Genomic DNA, 19,343 nt, shown 5'->3' with positions numbered 1-19,343 from the left:
AGCACATGGCATCTCCGATAAGGATTTGCCTCCCCCAGGACACGGGATGTTGGCGACCAGGAAGACCGGATGTGAGTTCAATTGCTCCAAGCCAGGCTGGTTAGCTCAATGTAACCTCCAGCTGTTTTCTTTTCCTCTTTGGAACAATTCAACAAATGAATTGCGAGGGAGTGCCAGCGAACGGCACACGACCGAGTTCCTTGAGCGGAGACCAGTCGCCAATCCGAGGGCTTGCCGGGCGTGTTAGTGCTGCAACAGTCTTATCGCTATTCTCCGATGGGGAAGGCAGAGTTTGCCTTCGAGACCCACCTTCTTCTTTTTTTCTTTTCTTTTTTTTCTTTCTCTTCTTTTTGCCTCCTGCCCTGCGGAGTGCATACTCCGTACAGATCCCAGCCACTAGAATTTCTGGACCGTCCTGCACCACACGGCTCACGATGACCTCCTGGAGGGTGTCATATAGACGGAATAAATCCAAATCAGCGTCAACGTGTCCACGGACGTAGTAATAAAAGAAAAGCATAAAAAAAAAAGAAGCAGACCGCCGGAGTGGCCACTGGATTGGGAACGGGCGAAAAGAAAAAAACACTGGCATCCCCGCACACAATTGTCAACTGATAATCATGACCTTATCTCAGGTGGTCAGGGCTATGGCCTAGGCAGTGATTTTATTTTATTTTATTTTATTTTAATTTTTTTCTTCTTCCTTCTTCCTTCCATGCATCTTCCGTCTGACTACTTATCTATCTATCTCACCTCTTTCCTGTCTCGTTCAAGCTTTTAAAGCTGTGGCTTCCTGTCGTCAATTGCCATTGACCGTGTTCGTCGAATTTTTTTCACCCCCGGCTGGCTTTGACTGGAGCTCTTGCTTCACCCGGTTTTCTTTCTTGGTATATATTTGTCTTTCCATCTTACCTTTTATATCACATCACAGGGGGCATCGGACTGAAGAAGGGATCCATTGGGATCAGGTCCTTTGAAATATGGCGGACCAGAAACCTCTCGACGCGCCTGACCGGCAGGTCACAAGCATAGAAACGACGCCCGCTGCAGATCCTGCCGGAATCCCCGCAACCCAACGACATCCCGGCCCTAACGATGCGGCGGGCGATGATATCATCTACACGAAGGACGCGCAGACCGAGAAGACCGTGATCCCCGAATCCAGCTCGCTAGATAGCACGGGACAGAAGAAGGGTGACAAGGACGAGGAAGCGGGTGAAAGCTACCCGAAACGGGCTTTCTACCGGCTCTACTCCAAGTATATCAAGCATGTGGTCTATGCTGTCATCTGGCTCTTGTTCACCGGGTAAGCCGCTCGTTTGCCCGTGGGGTTTGGTTTATCTTGGGTTCCGTGATAGGCTCATCTTTTCTCGAATCTCTAGATGGTGGATTGCAGGTCTCGTCCTCCATCGGCATGACAAGAATTGGTTGATCCCTTTCTTGCTGTATCTTGCCATCACTCTGCGCATCATCTTCCTCTATGTGCCCATTTCCATCGTCACGAGGCCAGTGTACTGGGTATGGAATCAAACCGCATCGCGATTCGTCGATCTCATTCCGGAAAAGCTTCGCCTTCCCGGTGGCGCTCTTCTGACTATTTCGGTCATTATCATCGGCGCGTTTGCGTCGGAGGAGACCGCGGACAACAGCAGAGAAAACCGGGCCGTCAGTCTCTTCGGTCTCGTGGTGTTTCTGTTCGTGCTCTGGGCGACCTCGAGGAACCGCAAGAAGATCGTTTGGCACACCGTCATCATGGGCATGTTGGTGCAGTTCATCATCGCGCTCTTCGTGCTGCGGACCAAGGCCGGATATGACATCTTCAACTTCATCTCCACGCTGGCTCGTGAGCTCTTGGAGTTTGCAGGACAGGGTGTTGACTTTCTGGTCGAGGACGGATTCGCGAAGAGTCATACTTGGTTCCTGGTGAGCGTTGTCCCGGCCATCATATTCTTCGTCTCGCTCGTCCAGCTTCTTTACTACATCGGCCTGCTCCAGTGGGCCGTCGGCAAATTTGCCGTTTTCTTCTTCTGGTGCATGCGGGTGTCGGGTGCCGAGGCCGTCGTCGCCGCTGCGTCCCCCTTCATCGGACAAGGAGAATCCGCCATGCTGATTAAACCGTTCATTCCGTATTTGACCATGGCCGAAATCCACCAGGTCATGTGCTCTGGATACGCCACCATCGCAGGATCGGTGTTGGTGTCCTACATTAGCATGGGTGTCAACTCCCAGGCGCTGGTTTCGTCCTGTGTCATGAGTATCCCGGCTTCGCTCGCCGTCTCCAAGCTGCGTTGGCCCGAGGAGGAAGAGACCCTCACGGCGGGCCGTGTGGTCGTCCCGGAAGACGAGGATCACAAGGCCGCCAACGCGCTTCACGCCTTCTCCAACGGAGCCTGGCTCGGTCTCAAGATCGCCACCATGATCGCATCTGTCCTGCTGTGTATCATCTCCTTCGTGGGCCTGATCAACGGCCTCCTGACCTGGTGGGGTCGGTACTTGAACATTAACGACCCCGACTTGACCCTCGAACTTATCCTCGGATACATCTGTTACCCGATTGCCTTCCTGCTCGGTGTCTCCCGCGACGGAGATCTCCTGAAGGTCGGCAAGCTCCTCGGCATGAAACTCGTCATGGTAAGACCACAGCACCTTTCAAAGACAGAAATGACCCGTCCCCTCTAACCCCTCTCCAGAACGAGTTCATCGCGTACAACGCCCTTCAAAACGAAGCCGAGTACCAGGACCTCTCTCCGCGATCCAGGCTGATCGCCACCTACGCGCTCTGCGGATTCGCCAACATCGGCTCCCTCGGTAATCAGATCGGCGTGCTCGCCCAGCTCGCGCCCAGCCGATCCGGCGACGTCTCTCGCGTCGCATTTAGCGCCATGGTCACGGGCGCGATCAGTACCTTTACCAGCGCTACGATCGCCGGTCTCCTGATCACGAACGAGGCGGCTTTCACGACGCCGAACACATAAATAACCTCCCTGAAAATGGGGGTTTTGGTAGATTTGATTTGATTTGATTTCGTTCGATTCGATATGATATGATTTTTGCTCGTTGAAAAGCGAAAAGCAAATAGCAACTGGGAAGGGAAAGAAACAACCGAAAAGGAAAGACTATATAGTAATTATCGAATATGCGTACATACTTGATTTTCTCACTAGGTCGACAGCTTTCCCTTACTAAGTATAAGCAGCCTCAGGCGATCACCAAGCACGGGATGAGTGGAAGACTGAGTGCCCTAACTCCATGATATTTGTTTTTCTCAGTGTATACTCCGTAGGTGACTAGTGCCGGTCAGGGCTTGAATCCGTCGAAAATAGCGCAGGTTGGAAGGCAAGTCTGCTCAGGGATACACCAAAATCCGGCCATATAACATAGATAGGACGTGTTAGTAGATGATAGGAAGTATGTACCTCACCGCGTAAGCCAGCCACACAGAGAAGATTTCATGTTCATTCAATACAGCAGCAAGGAGAGAATGTCGCTTAGTTTTTTTTTAAAGCCCTCAACCGGCCCATAGTACCGGCAGCTATTGATAGCAGGGGAAAGTTCCAAATGGCCAGGACACAAGACACAAATCACTCACAGCCCTGCCTTGGGAGTCGTCACCGTAGCGCCCGCATCCACCGTTATAACCGTCCCATTGATATAGCTTGCCCCGGGACTACACAAGAACACAATCGAGTCCGACACCTCTTCGGGCAACGCGCCTCTCTTCAACGGACTCAGAGCTTGAACCATCGCGCCTAGTTGCGGTACGCGCTTCAAGCTGCGTTCCATCATTGGCGTCTGAGTCCATGCCGGACAAACCGTATTCACGCGGATGTGATGAGGGATATTATCCATTGCTGTTTTGGATCAGAAACACCCCCCCCATTCGCTTATGGCTGGAAAAAAAAATTGGTGATAAAAGAGGTAAAGAGGCCAGGCCTCTAGGGGGTAGGGTAGGGTAGGTAGATAGAAGAAGAAGAAGAAGAAGAAGAAGAAGAAGACTCACCAGCTGTTTTGGCCATTCCAAGCACCGCCCACTTCGATGCGCAGTATGATAACATGCCCGGCGCTGCCATGATTGAGTTGATCGAGCCGACTACCACGATCGATCCGCGGCCTAGACTCCTTGAGCCTTCTGAGCGACGGTTTTGGTGCTCGCGTGGCTCTTGCTTCGCCATGGCTGCGGAGACGGCGCGTAGGATGAGCATCGTGCCTCGTGCGTTTATCGATAGTGTTTGCTCGAAGATATCTGGTTTTACATGTTCGGTCGTTGCGCCGGAGATGTTTCCCATCTGGGTGATATGTGCGGTTTTAGTCGTCAGGTTTAAGCATTTATAGAGAGAGCCTGGTTGGTTGAAGGTTTGCCTGGAAGAAGAAAAAAGATCAGAGGGACAAAAGAACTTACGCCAGCAGAGTGAACGCAGTAATCAATGCGACCAAATTCCTTTACTGTCGACTCCACCAAGGTCTCGACGCTTGATTCGTCCGCCACATCGGTTTGTACAGAGATGGCGCGGAGATTGGCGTGGGTCGCGAACTTGCGGCTCTCTTCGACGACGGCATCGGCGGGTTCCAAATCGGCCAGGACGAGGCCTTCGACGCCGGCTTGCGCTAGAGCTAAAGCTGTGTCGCGGCCGATGCCTGACGCAGCCTGGACATGGACATGTCAGAAGGCGGGGGGAAACCACTAGGGAATAAAGCAAGGGGGTAGGCAGGGTGTGAGTTATTCGACATACACCCGTGACAAGAGCAATGCCACCCGGCAGTAGGGAGGTGGGAGCAGCCATACTATACTATTTAGAAAATGGTGACAAGAGTAGTCAAGTTCAACAGCCCTAAGAAGCAGACTTTGTTCTACTTATTCCCTGCATTTGACTCGGAGTCTGACACTGAGGTAAGTTGGTGGTGGTCAGACGGTGCCCTCTCATCTCACCAACACCCCTTGAAAGGCTGAAATTCGGGTTTGCCCAGGGTCCCTTGCAGGTAACGGAACTTGGCCAGTCATTGCGCTGCTTGGCTACATGATTCAACTTCTAGCAAACAGCCGGGGGGACGTTTTATCTGCCACGTCAGCAGGCCGATAGCCTTATCCGCGCTTCAATAATATTCTGAGGGGAGTAATCCGAAGAGTATCCGGAGATCCCTGTATAAGTAGAGCCTGACGCCAAGCGACGCGGGCGAGGAGGACAGACAAAGAAAGGCCAGTTCTAACTAATCCGAATGGGGAGAAAAGAGACCAGCATTAGTGCGAGAACCAAAGACTAATTGGGTGCCCATGAATCATGAATCTAATTTTCCCCCTCAAACATTCCAGCGGCTGGGTAGCCGATCACAACCATCCCAGTCACGGCCAAGGAACGAGGCTGAGGCTTTTCACAACGGATGTAACCCAGTCAGTCCATGGAATTGCAGCGCTAAGAAAGCCTCGCTCAGGCCTGTGAAACCAACGCGTCCAGTCTCAGACCATCACCTGCTGTTTCTGCCACATCAGCCCCGACGCGATGACCTGCCCCCCTGCGAATCCGGCCAGAATTTTCATCTGCAGGTTATAGCCTGCCGAGTACACTTGGCGGACGAGATCCTGGGTGTCGGGCGAGAGCGACGTGAGCATCTCCGTAGATTGCAGAATTGCATCCACTTGACTGGTGGGAAGCCGATGTCCAAGTCGTGACCGTAGTAAGGCCTGCGAAGCGGCTGTCACGATGGCGAGGCAGATCGTGCCGCCCATAACGCGGAATTGAGCCACGGCGCCCATGGCGACGGCTGAGACAAGTTAGCGGCATTATTATGGACTTGGCGAAATCAAAATTTGGGTTTACCTTTGTCTTGCGGTTCGATGGTAAAAGGGGTCATGAGAACTAATAGGGCGATGTTGATACCACAGCCATAACCCGCAAGAATCTGAAAGCCATACTGCTTGGCGGCGATAGTCACAGAATCGGACAAAGTCGATAGAAGTGCGTAGGCGATCACCTGGATGAAAGAAGCTGCGATGACAAAATATAGAACGGGAATCTTGAAGATCTTGGACAGCATAGGGGCCATGATAGATCCGATAGGGGCCGCAATCGTGAAGGGGATGAAGCGGATTCCTGCTTGTAAGGGGGAAAGGCCATTTACGATCTGAAAGCGCTGGGGAAGCTGGAAGATCGTGACGAACCATGTCCCTCCGAGGCAGATGGCATTCCTGGTCTCTATTAGCAGCCGGTTGCAAAGTGTGACTTTAGGGTAAACATACAGCAACATTCCCATCCACACGCGATTCTGCGCGAATCGCCAGGGAAAAATAGGCTCGACGAGGCCTTTTGAAAGTGTAATGCGCCGCTCCCATAGTAGGAAGATAATCCAAGCAAAGCCGGAAATGACCAGCATCACGATCGTAAAGGCAGATCGCCAGGCGAATCCCCGGTTGGCCTCCTCTAGCGGTGCGGCCAGACACACGGTGGCGATCAAGAGCAGGCTTGAGCCGATGAAATCGAGCCGCCGAAGACCGTTTAGGAGAGAATCCTTCAGAGAAACGTTGTTCGTCCGAGGTTTATGGTGGTTGGGGAACCGGTTAGGGATCATAAAGATGATCACCAGTCCGGCCAAGGCAGCGGGTGGTAGACTGAACTAGTCAGATTAAAAGGAGAGAATCAGATCTCGAAGGGACCTACTTTAACCAGAAGATCCATCGCCAGTTGGTTTCCGAGATGGCGCCCCCGAGAATCGGGCCCAGAAGCAAAGAGATGGCATAGACAACGGAAAGCGAACTGGTATACAGCGCATACTTCGCGGGCGGAACAAGCTCGAGCACAATCGTTGTACAAAGCGAATAATTTCCGGCGCCTCCAATGCCTTGAAAAGCGCGAAAGATAATCAGCTGGTTGATGGTTTGCGCGCCGCCGCAGGCACCGGAGAAAACGATGAAGAAGCCCACAGCAACAAGGAGACTCGATTTGCGACCGAACAGATCGCTAATCTTGGCTGTAATAACGAGCACACCGACGTATCCCAGCATGTAGCCTGCGATGATCCAGTAGAGTTTATCCAGACCTCCGATTTCCTCTGTTATGCTCATAAGCGCTGTGGTGACGATGGGGATTTCTAGATTTGTCAGGAACAGGCACATGGCCAGCCTATGCCCGTCAGTGAATGCACGTAGAATCCGAAAAGGAGGCAAACAAACGCAGCGGTGACCAGATGCAATCGCAGTCCCGACAAGTAGCCATTGTCTTCGGCGGCATCGGGTGATGGCTCTCGGTCATCGACGGTGTCCTCACGAGGAGCAATCGATTTCTCCATCTTGCACCAGAAACCAAGGCCTATCGCAAAGACGTTTGCTCGAGAAAGAACCCGAGCCGATAAGGTACCTAATATATAGGGCTAGTCCCGGGAAGAACGGAAAAAGCGATGGGCATGTCTGCCGCAGCACTTCTTGGCCGCCGCAGCCACCGTCAAGGATTAAGCATCGCCGCCAATTCTTCCTTCTTGAGGAAGCAGCCAACATGCACGAGAGAGTGGCATGGATCTCATGCAGGCTGACCAGAAGAGGAGGCCATTTCCGGCCCCCATTCCGGAGGAGAGTTTGCTTATGAGGGGGGTGAGAATCCCAGCTGAACGTGCACGGTCTTATGGAAGATCTCACCTATATCCCTTTCACTCTTTCCCCACATATCTAGGGGTTCGAGTCGGGAACTACTAGTTTTGCATGCTTCAAGATGGCCTCCAATATACCACTCGAAAAGCTGCTAGAAATGCCCGCGGCGACTCCTCCACCAGGAGTGACGCCGAACCTGGTGGATCCGCCTAATGACGAAGCGGCCGCGAAAGGCATTATTCTGAGCTTTTGGATATTCTGTTCGTTGATGCTGTTTATTCGTGTCTATACCAAGCTTGTGTTGATCCGCAAATTCGATTTGTCCGACTGTGAGCTACCCCCGGAGGCCAATTTGTACAGACACTGCTAACACCACCAGACTCGATTCTAATGGCGTGGGTATGAATGAATAAATCATTGTCATGACTTGAGTTAAATTATTGTACAGGCCATTCTCATGGGGGACTTCGCTCCTTACTGGCTTTTCGCTGATCTGGCCCCTGGAGTCGACCAGTGGAATCTGCGACTTAAGGACTTCTCCACGGTGATCGAGGTACGCAGGTCTCCTTCCTCGATGAGCCGTGGATGCTAAAAAAAACATAGTATTTTCACGCCGGCGGCGTTCTATACGGCTGCTGCATATTCTTTATCAAACTGGCCATCTTGCTGCAGTTCATCGAGATCTTTGTGCCCATTCGCAGGACGGGCACGTTCTACTGGATCTGTCTGATCTTGATCATCGTGAACTTTGTCTTCTATTTCATCAGTTTCTTCCTTGAGGTCTTCTCCTGTAACCCAGTGAAGAAGTATCACAAGCCATGGGTTGAGGGTACCTGCATGAGATACCACGTGTTGAACGTCGTCGCCAGCTCCGTCAACGCTGTTTCGGACATTATCATATTGGTCTTACCGCAGGTCCGTATCTGGAATTTGCAAATGCCTCTGAGTCGCCGGATTGCTGTCTCCGCTGTGTTTTTGGTCGGAGTGATGTATGACAATCTCCGCTATATATCCCGTCTCTAGGACAGACAATACTAATCAATCGTCCTTAGGGCCTGCACCGCCTCCGTGGTCCGTCTCGCCTACACCGTCGTTCTCATGAAGACCAAGAACATCTCTTACTACGCTTACCTATCGGGTATCTGGACAATCCCCGAGCTCTCCATGGGAATCGTCGTGGCGTGCTTGCCTGTCTTGCCTAAATTTATCAAGAGCCTTGACCCGAGTCACCGTCTGTCGCGCATCGGCTCTTCACTGCAGGGCATGTTCTCCGGGGGCAGTCGCTCGCTCTCGCGCTCTCGCTCCCATAACTACTCATCGGATCGCACGGAGCGAAATAATGCGCCATACACTTCTATACAGCGAGGGAAGGACGGCTGGTCTGATTCTCTTCCCCTAGTCTCTACGTCCAGTAGGGGCAGCGTGAAACAGCCGGATGTTGCAGGCCAGGCGGTATGAATCTGGTCTTTGGGATTGAGTGTTTGAGATGCACTACACGCGATTATAATCCTCTCTGGGAAATCTTGCTAGAGCGTTGGGTATATTATGGTGCGGGTTGGTTGGGGCATAGGATTTGGCGTAACGCGATCATGTATTCAATAGTTATTTTTGACCAGTCCGTTCATTTTATTCACACAGACTCATCTGCTGTAGCTCTAGCCAACGTCCGTTTGATGACCTGCACCGCTTGCCTCACATCCTCAGGATCGCGCGGCCCAGGGATCTCATGACCACCGTCATGCACGAAGACCTCACGATTAGCGCTGCTACACAACGAGCTGAGTTGGGGCCCGAAGGCATATCGATGATCATTCCGCCCCCAGATATGCGCCGTGGGGAGATCCAAGACCTCGCCATCGGTTGCGGCGTCCACGACCCGTCGATCCCCTTCTAGCAACATTTTGGGATCCTCCGGTGGCCCGCCACAGAAGAAGATAGCGCAGCGGAATGGGGCTGCCTGGGGATTCTTCTGCAATTCATGCAAGAGTAGCGTTGCACCGCAGCTGGCCCCATGGGAAAAAGCAAATAACCCATCAAAGGGCCCCTCGGCTGCCACAAACTCCTGCAGATGCGCGAGGAGTCGCACACGGCTCTCCTGGCTATCGTCAACATACATTAGAAACTCGTCGCTTGGCATAGCGACCGTCTCGAGGCCTGGAAAACAACGTTAGTTGCCGTGTGTCCGAGATCGACCGTGAGGGCTGTGAGAAAAGGAGGTCAGCCTACCAGGGGCCATATCGGTTGGCACCGATCCATCCAACCACTCGTAGGTGTGATCAGGGCCAAGCCGATGGCGTATGGCCGCTATGCGATCTCAGCCTCGCAATTCAGAACATATGGATCGACCTATCACTCACCGGTTTGAGCCTCGAAGACCTGGACGTTGTTAGTCGCGCAAAAGGTGAAAGGGCCTTGAGCGGAAACATACCCTTCCATTCTCACCCATCCCATGTAAGCAGAGAAACCGCATGTTGGTCTGTCCAGTTGATTTGGTCCTGTTACCGTTGGAAGAAAGAGATACTAAACCAAGCCTTATACACGATTGCCAGCTTTTACCAGCCCCGCGCGGGCTGAATGTGCAGGATGACTGCAGAAGTTAGGTGCCCTTGGCGCATCTACTAAATCACACCCCGAGAACGAGCATTATACCGCGGAGGTAGGCTCCTACTTTTGAATTAGCAAGCGTCCGGCCGTAAGCGCTTGGCACCTGGTCGAACCACTTTGCGGCGCCTAGGATCAAATATGTGCTGACTGGGGGCCGAATCGCATTCAATCTAGAGGCGCTCGGGAATAGCCAATGCCCCAGGCTTAGCAGGGGCCTTCATTGGTCGGGAAGTGAATGGCGTTGTCTTGTAATCATGGATGTCTTCCTCGCCGCTGCAACAATGTCCAATCCAGGCGCATACAGTTGCCGACTATGCCGCGTGTCAGACAGAGGAGGCTCATGATAAGAGGTCGAACACAAAGCTCATGGTATAAATCTGACCTTGACAGACCTTGTTTGTATACCAATGAAAGTAATTCCCGCTTCCCTTGTCCCTGTACGTTACGCCCTCCGCAATGACTGCCGATAGTTTCGAGCCTCTGGCCATTATTGGCCTTTCCTGCAAGTTCCCGGGAGATGCAGACACCCCAGAGTCTTTCTGGCGCATGCTTCAAGAGCGAAGATGCGCTATGACGCCGTGGCCTGAGGATCGAGTAATGCTGGAGGCCTTCTCACACCGAGATTCCAAGGTGCGTGCCACCGACACGATCTGATCAGAGGCACACCCGCTAACTCAGGATAGGAGTTCATTGCTGGCGCACATTTCATGCAAGAAGATCCAGCTCTCTTCGATGCCTCGTTCTTTGGAATCGGCGGTGCTGAAGCCGCTGTCATGGATCCTCAGCATCGCATGGTGCTGGAGACGGCGTACCGCGCCTTGGAAAATGGTACCTCTTCCAAATAGCAGTCCCGTGATGAACATGTATATTGATTTGATTGAAGCTGGTATCCCGATGGAAAAGGCCAACGGCACGAAAACGGCTGTATATACAGGTTCCATGACGAATGACTACTCGCATATGGCACATCGCGACCCCGAAAATATGCCCAAACACACCTCAATTGGTACCACGTCCAGTATGGTCGCGAATCGCGTCAGCTGGTTCTTCAATCTGCACGGTCCCTGTGTGAATCTCGACTCCGCCTGCTCTAGCAGTTTGATGGCTTTCGATATGGCTTGTACATCACTTCGTATCAAAGACAGTGATATGGTAAGTTTGCCTTGGGTTTTCTGCTCTTCTTTGTCTTTTCTCCAAACTGAACGCATAAGGCTCTCATTGCAGGTGTAAGTGCCATTTTAGGCGCCGAAGCCATCATGTCATTAATGAATATGAGCTTTCTTTCCCCCGACGGTCGCAGCTATAGCTTCGACTCTCGGGCTAACGGGTACGGACGAGGTGAAGGCTGCGGTGTCGTGCTGGTCAAACGTCTGGCTGATGCAGTGCGCGATGGCAACGTTATTCGAGCAGTCATCCGGTCCACTGGATCAAATCAGGATGGCTATACACCAGGCATCACACAGCCCAGTTCTACCTTGCAATCTCGGTTGATTCGGGACACATATGCCAAGGCAGGGCTCGAGTTTGAGCCAACGCGATTCTTCGAGGCGCATGGCACTGGGACGGCCGTAGGCGACCCCATCGAAGCTGAGGCTATCGGTCGTGTGTTCCGCAAGGCGCGTTCGCCGGACGATCCGCTATACATGTAAGCACGCCCTTTTCTCTATTGCGGCGCGTTTGCTGATCCAGACAGAGGCGCGGCCAAATCGAATATTGGTCACCTCGAGGGCGGCAGCGGCATTGCAGCGGTAATTAAAACGGTACTCGTGCTCGAGAAAGGGATTATTCCACCCAATTCAGTCAATTTCGAGTCCCTAAACCCGGAAATCGATGCCGAGTTTCTCAATATAAAGGTATTACAATCTTTCGGGATGCTCGATCAAGCCGTAAACCACCAGCTGACAATGTTAGATCCCAACAAGGCCTATGGCCTGGCCAACTCCTGGATTGCGACGGGCCTCTGTCTCCTCCTTTGGATATGGTGGCTCCAATGCGCATGTTGTGTTGGATGACGCATACCATTACCTGAAGCAACATCGCCTCGACGCCCCTAATTGTACTGCGCCTCAGGCTCACATCGCGAACGGAGTACCCAACGGGGTATCAACCTCAGTAAATGGTGTCAATGCGCGTGTTGAGACCATTGCAGAAGCCGTTACCAATGGCCACACGGCACAGATTCCCTCACGACTTCTAGTCTGGTCTGCCGAAGATGAAGGTGTCCTTGGTCGCATGACTGACGCTTACAGTCAATATGCACACTCACTCAAGATTCAGCAAGACCAAGAGTCAGCGTTCTTAGGTGAATTGGCTCAAACGTTGTCGGAAAAGCGCAGCCAGCTTTCATGGCGCGCATATAGTGTGGTGGACTCGTTGTCTGCTATAAAGGCCCTTCCAACTTCTCTATCCAAGCAAGTGCACACTACAAGGTCTCTGGCTCTAGGGTATATATTCACAGGACAAGGGGCCCAGTACTACGGCATGGGACGGCAGCTCGTCACCTACCCGGTGTTTGAAAGCAGTCTTCGTCTCTGCGATGATGCGCTTCGCTCATTTGGCTGTCCCTGGTCAGTGTTTGGTAGGTAATTCCAAAGAATGCAGCATTGTGGTATCGACTAATTGTGGATAGATCTCCTCGCCCAGGCGAGCCCTGAAAGTTTCGAGATAGATAACCCGACATACGCACAGTGCTTAACTACAGTACTGCAAATATCGCTGGTCGACCTCCTGTCGTCGTTTGGAATCGTGCCCTCGACTGTTGTCGGCCACTCTTCTGGCGAGATTGCTGCCGCGTAAGTGTGTTTGTCCGCAGGACATTGACTTCGCTAACAATAATAGATATGCCGTCGGTGGACTCTCGCGCGAGTCAGCGTGTCAGGTATCTTACTTCCGGGGTTTGCATGCCGGTACACTGCGCAATGGCAATGCGTCGATGCTCGCAGTAGATTTATCGCGGACCGACGCCCAAACATACCTCCAGAAATTGGACTCCAGTAAGCCCGGCAATATCACTGTTGCCTGTATCAACAGCCCTAGCAACGTGACTATTTCTGGTGACAATCACTTGGTGGATGCGCTCCAGGCCGATCTTGAACATAGTGGAATTCGGTCTCACCCTTTACGTACGGGCGTTGCATACCACAGCTCTCAAATGCAGGCCATATCCTCCCTCTATAGGGATTCTCTACAGGGTCTGATGGCTGGATCGCCGAGCAAGACCCTCATGATCTCTTCTGTGACGGGTTCACCTATCGGTGACCGCAAGATACTGTCCACGGCAGATTACTGGGTCCGTAACATGGTTGAGCCCGTGGAATTCTGCGGCGCCATAACAGAGAGTCTCTCACATACGGGATCGAAGAATCGCAAGATTGGCGCGCCAGTCAAGCATGCTATAACAGACTTGTTAGAGATTGGCCCTCATGGGGCCCTGCAACGGCCATTCCGGGAGACTCTGCGCAGTATGAATTTAAACCGAGATGTCCGATATATGGCCACGCTCGATCGACGCCAGCCATCGCTGCAGGCGCTTCAGTCTGCAGTGGGTCATCTCTATGCCCAGGGATACTCCATCACATTTGACGAGGTAAACCAATACCGCGGGGGCCTTCCCCAACATACAAAACAGCTTGTGAATCTTCCCTCTTACCCTTTCAACCATTCTCGTCGGTACTGGTTTGAGACGCGTGAGACTCAGAAAGTCAGACTCCGCTCTCATGGACGTCACGAGTTACTGGGTGCCCCATCGCCAGAATCACATCCCGGAGAGGCACATTGGCGTACCTTTTTCGACCCCGTCCAAACGCCATGGATCCTTGATCATGTAGTGAATGGCAAGCCAATTTACCCGGCGACGGGGATGGTGGTCATGGCCATCGAGGGTGCAGAACAGTTGGTCGATGCCTCTTTTCCACGGTCCGGATATTTCGTTCACGACGCCACATTCACGCATCCAATCGTGATCAACCCCTCTGGCCGCGTCCAGGCTGATCTTTATATGCGGGCGATTCGGTCGGCGGAGAAGACTTCCCAGTCCTTCGAGTTCCGTATCTACACCGATGTCAACAGTCAGTGGCAGGAGACTTGCCGGGGTTACATCTCGGTTCAGCTCGCAAGCGATGAAGATGTCCTCCTACGGCAAGAGAAAGCACAATCGCTGTATCATCAGGAGCGTTGGGAGGAGATATCCCGCAAATGCTCCAGTCCGGTCTCAACTCAAGGGATGTATGAAGCCCTCGAGACGAACGGGTTGCACTACGGCCCGGCCTTCCAGGTCATGGATGCCATAACCTGGGACGGAGACAAGTGTGCGACAGCCGAAATCCACACTTTTCCCTGGACAGCGAAGCAGTCGCAGCATGGTCGACAAAAGCATGTCGTGCATCCTGCCACTCTCGATGGCCTCGGCCAGCTGGGTGTCGTGCCTCTGACCGACGGAGGCTCAAAGTTGCTCACGACTGGACTAGTTACCACGCGTGTCCAGCAGGCGTGGGTCGCTGCGTCAGGAGCATCTAGTCCCGCTACACCATTTCTTCGGGCATTTGTGCGCTCACATACTACCGGAATGCGAGGCACTGAAACTGAGGTCACGGCCCTGGACGAGTCCGGACAGGTCAAGATCTGTATCTCCTCTATGGAAACCACTTCAATGACCACAAACAACGCAAAGGAGCTACAGGCCCAGGCGCGTTCGCTGTGCGGCACGATTGAATGGACTCCGGTGTTGAATTCCATGACCCCGGACCAGCTGAAAGCCTGGTGTAGCCTGCCACTAGCCGACAATAAACCGGAGCTTTTTGATCTCTTGGAGATAGTTCAGCTGTCATCCGCTCGCCGTGCTATCGAGCAGCTCGAAGGGCGATCGACATCTCACCTGCCTGGTCATCTGCAGAAATACATCGATTGGCTGCAGTGGCAAACGCGTAGATATGACGAAGGTACAGCATCAATCGCCGTCGATCATTCTCTCCTTCACTCGTTTGATCCAGCTGTTGCCGACAACTTATACGAGAGGTTAAAGCACTTGAGCGCGGAAGCTGTCCTCAGCGTGGTGGTTGCTCAGAATATGAGTGGTATACTAGCTGGCACTGTGGACCCTCTAGATCTGCTTTATCAGGACGACCGCGCTGCACATCATTATCAGGCGATTGCTGATCGTATGCTTCAGCCGGGCCATCTGCGTCACTATTTGAAGGCTCTGTCTCTCGAGAACCCCAGGATGAAAGTCCTAGAAGTCGGGGCCGGGACGGGGTCATTCACCAGCCATGTACTGGATGCATTGGCTGGAGATGCTGGGATTCTTCGGTTCGCACACTACGACTATACGGATATTTCGGAGGGGTTTTTCGAAAAGGCACGCGAGCGATTCGCGTCTAATGGCAGTAAGATGAGTTTCAAGATGCTGAACGTCGAAAAAGCGTCAGAGGCCCAGGGTTTCGAGAAAGGCAGTTATGATTTGATCGTTGGTGCTTGGGTAAGTACATTGTTTTTTTTCTGGTGTTATCATATGATACTTACTCGCACAGGTTCTTCATGCTACGGCAGACCTGAACGCCGCGACGAAAAATGTCCGCGAGCTGCTGAAGCCGGGAGGAAAGTTGGTGATGATCGAAATCACTCAGCCCGAGATCCTGCGTACTGGATTTGTTACTGGAACTTTGCCTGGGTGGTGGATGGGTATGTTTGTATCATGACCCAACTGAATTTTCTTTCTGACCGTCAACAGGGCAAGAGGATTACCGTGAGCATGGCGCGTGTGTGACAGCGCAGAAGTGGCAGGAGATCCTTCAGGAAAACGGATTCGACGGTGTTGATCTTGCATTTCCGGACTGTGAAGATGAGAAATATGCGGAACACAGCCTGCTGATAGCCACGGCATCCAGGACGCCCCCCCAGTCCAAGCCACGGCCTGTTATATGTGTCATTGACCCGGCCTCAACGATACAGGCCAAGCTGGTACATGACCTGCAGCAACAGACTGCTGATGAGACCGAGTGGACGGTAGTGTCTATGGAGGAGGTGAATAACATCTCACTAACTGAAAACCCTGTGGTTCTCTTCCTTCTAGAGGTGGAGAGTCCCGTTCTAGCTGCTCTCTCAGAGGCGCTCTATGATCGACTACACCATTTCTTCTGCCGCGCTCAAGACGTGATATGGGTCATGGCCTCGAATCCAACCTCTCCAAAAGCACCGCGTGTGCGTGCCATTCAAGGGCTAGCGCGCGTGCTTTGCACCGAGAACGAGAGGCGTTCTTTCGCAACGCTAGAGCTAGAGGATCACCTAGACTGTCCGGCCGAATGGGTAAATCACATTTATCGAATTCTTTCGCAACGACGTGGACAACAAAGCAAAGACCCTGAGCTTGATTATCGCGAACAGAACGGTGTGCTGCATGTCGGGCGTCTTATTGAGGATATAGCGCGCAATGATACTTTGCTGGAGCAAACACAGGCTCCGGTGAAGTGGCAGCCCTTCCGGCAACAAGTACCCTTATCGCTTTACCTCTCCAACCCGGGATCACTCGATGCCAGCTCCATGGTCTTTGTCGAGGACCTAGAGTACTCTCGAGAGCTCGCTCCCACGGAGATGGAGATTGAGGTTAAAGCTGTAGGTGTGAATTTTCGAGATGTACTAACAGCTTTGGGAAGACTGCGTAGCGGAGACAACCTAGGCTGTGAGTTCGCCGGCATTGTGGCTCGTGTTGGCAAAGACTGCGTCGGCTTTCAGCCTGGAGATCCAGTTTGTGCAGTGGTTCTCCGATGCGTACGCACGTATGCTCGGTGTGACTACCGTCAATGCTGTCGCATCCCTATGGGCGTATCGATGGCTATGGCGGCTTCAGTACCTACTATTGGAGTCACGGCGTACCACTCTCTAATTATCTTGGCACGTCTGCAGCCTGGTGAGTCGGTCCTTATCCATTCCGCTGCAGGAGGCACAGGACAGCTAGCCATCCAAGTAGCTCAGAGTGTGGGAGCAACGATATTTGTGACTGTCGGATCGCAGGAGAAATCACGTTTCTTGCAGGATCGATACGGAATCCCCGAGGACCATATTATGTATAGTCGTGACACGGCGTTTGCACGACATGTACGCCGCATGACGGATGGCCAGGGCGTGGACGTTGTTCTTAACTCGTTATCGGGTGATGCCCTCGTCGCATCATGGGAGTGCATCGCGCCATATGGGCGATTCGTTGAACTAGGCAATGCCGACGTTGCCAATAATTCAAAGCTTCCCATGAGAAACTTCGCAAAAAACGTGTCTTTCTTCCTTGTTGCGGTGGATCTCATTTCGCGCGAGCGTCCAGCACTCATCGGTCAGTCCCTGCAGCCGATTATGGATATGATGGGAGCCGGCACTCTGCATCCGCCATGGCCCTTGCAGGAATTTTCTCTTTCGTCTATGGAGGAGGCTCTCCGTCTGATGCAGAACGGAAAGCACACAGGCAAGCTCGTGATCAATTTTGGTCCGAACGATGTCGTCCCGGTATGTGTTCCAAGTCGATTAACTCTGACATATGCTGACAATTCCGAGATCTCCCTACGACATACACCGTCCTATGTCTTCCCTGCAAATGCAACATACGTGATTGCAGGCGGGTTGGGTGGATTAGGGCGTAGTGCTGCGCGCTGGATGGCAAGCATGGGAGCCAAGAACCTTATTTTGCTTTCTCGATCAGGACCTAAATCAAATGAAGCTCGTCAACTGATCGACCACCTAACTTCGCTGGGAGTCTGTGTTCGCGCACCTAAATGCGATGTGGCGGACATCGATGCGATGAAAGCTGCACTGAGTGACAGTGCAGACCTCCCTCCAATCCGAGGCTGTCTGCAAGCCACGATGGTCCTACAGGTGAGTCTCCATGTTCTTGTAGTTGCGATTAGAGAAAATACTGATCACTTTTAGGACGCCATCTTTGAGAACCTCACTTACGTCCAGTGGACCACAGCCATCCGCTCCAAGGTCCAAAGTACGGAGAATTTGCATGCCCTCCTCCCATCCAACCTGGAGTTCTTCGTCATGCTTTCGTCTCTCGCAGGCATAGTCGGCTCTGTCTCGCAAGCCGCCTACGCAGCCGGAAACACCTTCCAAGATGCCTTCGCGACTTATCGACGCAACCTCGGCCAGGCAGCCACTTCGCTTGACCTGGGCCGCATGGGCGAGGTAGGTATCATTGCCGAGAACACAACCTATTCACGACACAGACAGAGCGTGCCTGTAATGGAGGATATCTCAGAGCGAGAATTTCATGCGATTCTGGAACAGGTCTGTAGGTCCACTCTAGACGCAGCTCCCGATTCGACATCCAGCCAGATCTTGGTGGGTCTGGCGACTCCGGCCCAGATGCGCGCTGGAGGCATTGATCCCCCCGCTTGGATACTTGAGCGCGCATTATTCAGTGTTCTGCCGCAGGAGGCTACAGCGGTAGAGGTTGAGTTGGATCCGAGCGCTACTACTTCGACGGCTGCGTCACATTGGCAAGCGGCTCTAGTCAAGGCTGGTCCTGAGTCCGCTGTGTCTGTTGTAGTCGATGGGTTGACGCAAAAGCTAGCGCATGCGTTGGACCAAACGGCCGCGGAAATCGATCCGCAGAGATCCCTGGCAGTACAAGGTGTGGATTCATTGCTAGCGGTTGAAATACGGCAGTGGATTTCCAGGGCGTGGAAGGCAGAAGTGTCAGCACTGGATATTACCAGTACGCCTAGTTTGGAGGAGTTGGCGGTGATGGTTGTGGGTCGGAGTGAGATGCTCAAGGGGCAGTCATGATAATAGACCAGAACTGGGCATTATAATTTCTCGTGTGAGGTTAGTCCTAGTTGTTACAAACACGAGCAGACATGAGAACTTGATAGTCATAAAGCAAGACATCTCAGGAAAGATAGGAAAAAGAAAGAAAGACGGGTATTTAATTCTCCCCAGGGACACGTTGGTTTCCTGTACTGTCGATGACGTGATCCCCGGTGAGTAAGAGAAAGAGCGAAAGAGAGAGAGAGGAAAATAACAAGAAAAGCAAACAGCCCCAACACACAAAAAAAACTCCAAAAAACCTATATAACACCCCCAACCACTAATGCATCGGGCCGTACGTATCGCTTATCCCGAGACTGGATGAATGGATGGATGGGTGGATGGATGAATATAACAGCCCAGACTAGACAGACAG

At 52.5% G+C, this 19,343-nt stretch overlaps 7 protein-coding genes across 9 annotated transcripts; 3 read left to right on the top strand and 4 right to left on the bottom strand.

The window, feature by feature from the left end:
- Positions 1-980: 980 nt before the first annotated feature.
- LDX57_012951 (NupC/NupG family nucleoside CNT transporter) lies at positions 981-2,975 on the top strand (the record flags this gene model as incomplete). Its single annotated transcript, XM_046094701.1, has 3 exons — positions 981-1,306; positions 1,383-2,631; positions 2,691-2,975. 3 exons carry the CDS (start codon positions 981-983, stop codon positions 2,973-2,975), a joined length of 1,860 nt encoding a protein of 619 aa, XP_045950680.1.
- Positions 2,976-3,585: 610 nt separating this feature from the next.
- On the bottom strand, positions 3,586-4,781 carry LDX57_012950 (SDR family NAD(P)-dependent oxidoreductase; the record flags this gene model as incomplete). The annotated part of the gene is made up of 4 exons (XM_046094700.1): positions 3,586-3,851; positions 4,001-4,286; positions 4,400-4,645; positions 4,731-4,781. 4 exons carry the CDS (start codon positions 4,779-4,781, stop codon positions 3,586-3,588), a joined length of 849 nt encoding a protein of 282 aa, XP_045950679.1.
- A 671-nt stretch (positions 4,782-5,452) lies between these two features.
- On the bottom strand, positions 5,453-6,561 carry LDX57_012949 (uncharacterized protein; the record flags this gene model as incomplete). The annotated part of the gene is made up of 3 exons (XM_046094699.1): positions 5,453-5,757; positions 5,814-6,181; positions 6,233-6,561. 3 exons carry the CDS (start codon positions 6,559-6,561, stop codon positions 5,453-5,455), a joined length of 1,002 nt encoding a protein of 333 aa, XP_045950678.1.
- An 85-nt stretch (positions 6,562-6,646) lies between these two features.
- On the bottom strand, positions 6,647-7,278 carry LDX57_012948 (uncharacterized protein; the record flags this gene model as incomplete). The annotated part of the gene is made up of 2 exons (XM_046094698.1): positions 6,647-7,112; positions 7,163-7,278. The coding sequence occupies 2 exons, from the start codon at positions 7,276-7,278 to the stop codon at positions 6,647-6,649; spliced, it is 582 nt and encodes a 193-aa protein (XP_045950677.1).
- A 156-nt stretch (positions 7,279-7,434) lies between these two features.
- On the top strand, positions 7,435-9,160 carry LDX57_012947 (uncharacterized protein). Of its 2 annotated transcripts, XM_046094696.1 has the most exons (5): positions 7,435-7,902; positions 7,953-7,972; positions 8,022-8,126; positions 8,177-8,562; positions 8,626-9,160. In XM_046094696.1, the coding sequence occupies exons 1-5, from the start codon at positions 7,695-7,697 to the stop codon at positions 9,029-9,031; spliced, it is 1,125 nt and encodes a 374-aa protein (XP_045950675.1). In that variant the 5' UTR covers positions 7,435-7,694; the 3' UTR covers positions 9,032-9,160. The 2 variants fall into 2 exon arrangements, with proteins under 2 accessions (XP_045950675.1, XP_045950676.1); XM_046094697.1 differs by having other exon boundaries at positions 7,435-7,972.
- LDX57_012946 (uncharacterized protein) lies at positions 9,161-10,215 on the bottom strand. 2 transcript variants are annotated; one of them, XM_046094694.1, is made up of 4 exons: positions 10,002-10,215; positions 9,931-9,949; positions 9,800-9,877; positions 9,161-9,727 (listed from the first exon to the last, which is right to left on the bottom strand). In XM_046094694.1, the coding sequence occupies exons 1-4, from the start codon at positions 10,041-10,043 to the stop codon at positions 9,204-9,206; spliced, it is 663 nt and encodes a 220-aa protein (XP_045950673.1). In that variant the 5' UTR covers positions 10,044-10,215; the 3' UTR covers positions 9,161-9,203. The 2 variants fall into 2 exon arrangements, with proteins under 2 accessions (XP_045950673.1, XP_045950674.1); XM_046094695.1 differs by having other exon boundaries at positions 9,800-9,949.
- Positions 10,216-11,032: 817 nt separating this feature from the next.
- LDX57_012945 (uncharacterized protein) lies at positions 11,033-18,946 on the top strand (the record flags this gene model as incomplete). The annotated part of the gene is made up of 9 exons (XM_046094693.1): positions 11,033-11,329; positions 11,389-11,822; positions 11,871-12,030; positions 12,089-12,755; positions 12,807-12,969; positions 13,016-15,650; positions 15,703-15,853; positions 15,903-18,031; positions 18,086-18,946. The coding sequence occupies 9 exons, from the start codon at positions 11,033-11,035 to the stop codon at positions 18,944-18,946; spliced, it is 7,497 nt and encodes a 2,498-aa protein (XP_045950672.1).
- Positions 18,947-19,343: the final 397 nt, after the last annotated feature.

Source organism: Aspergillus melleus (genome assembly GCF_016097325.1).
Source record: "Aspergillus melleus strain CBS 546.65 chromosome Unknown contig9, whole genome shotgun sequence".
Taxonomy (NCBI): Eukaryota; Fungi; Ascomycota; class Eurotiomycetes; order Eurotiales; family Aspergillaceae; genus Aspergillus; species Aspergillus melleus.
This window is presented reverse-complemented; position numbering and strand designations above follow the sequence as displayed.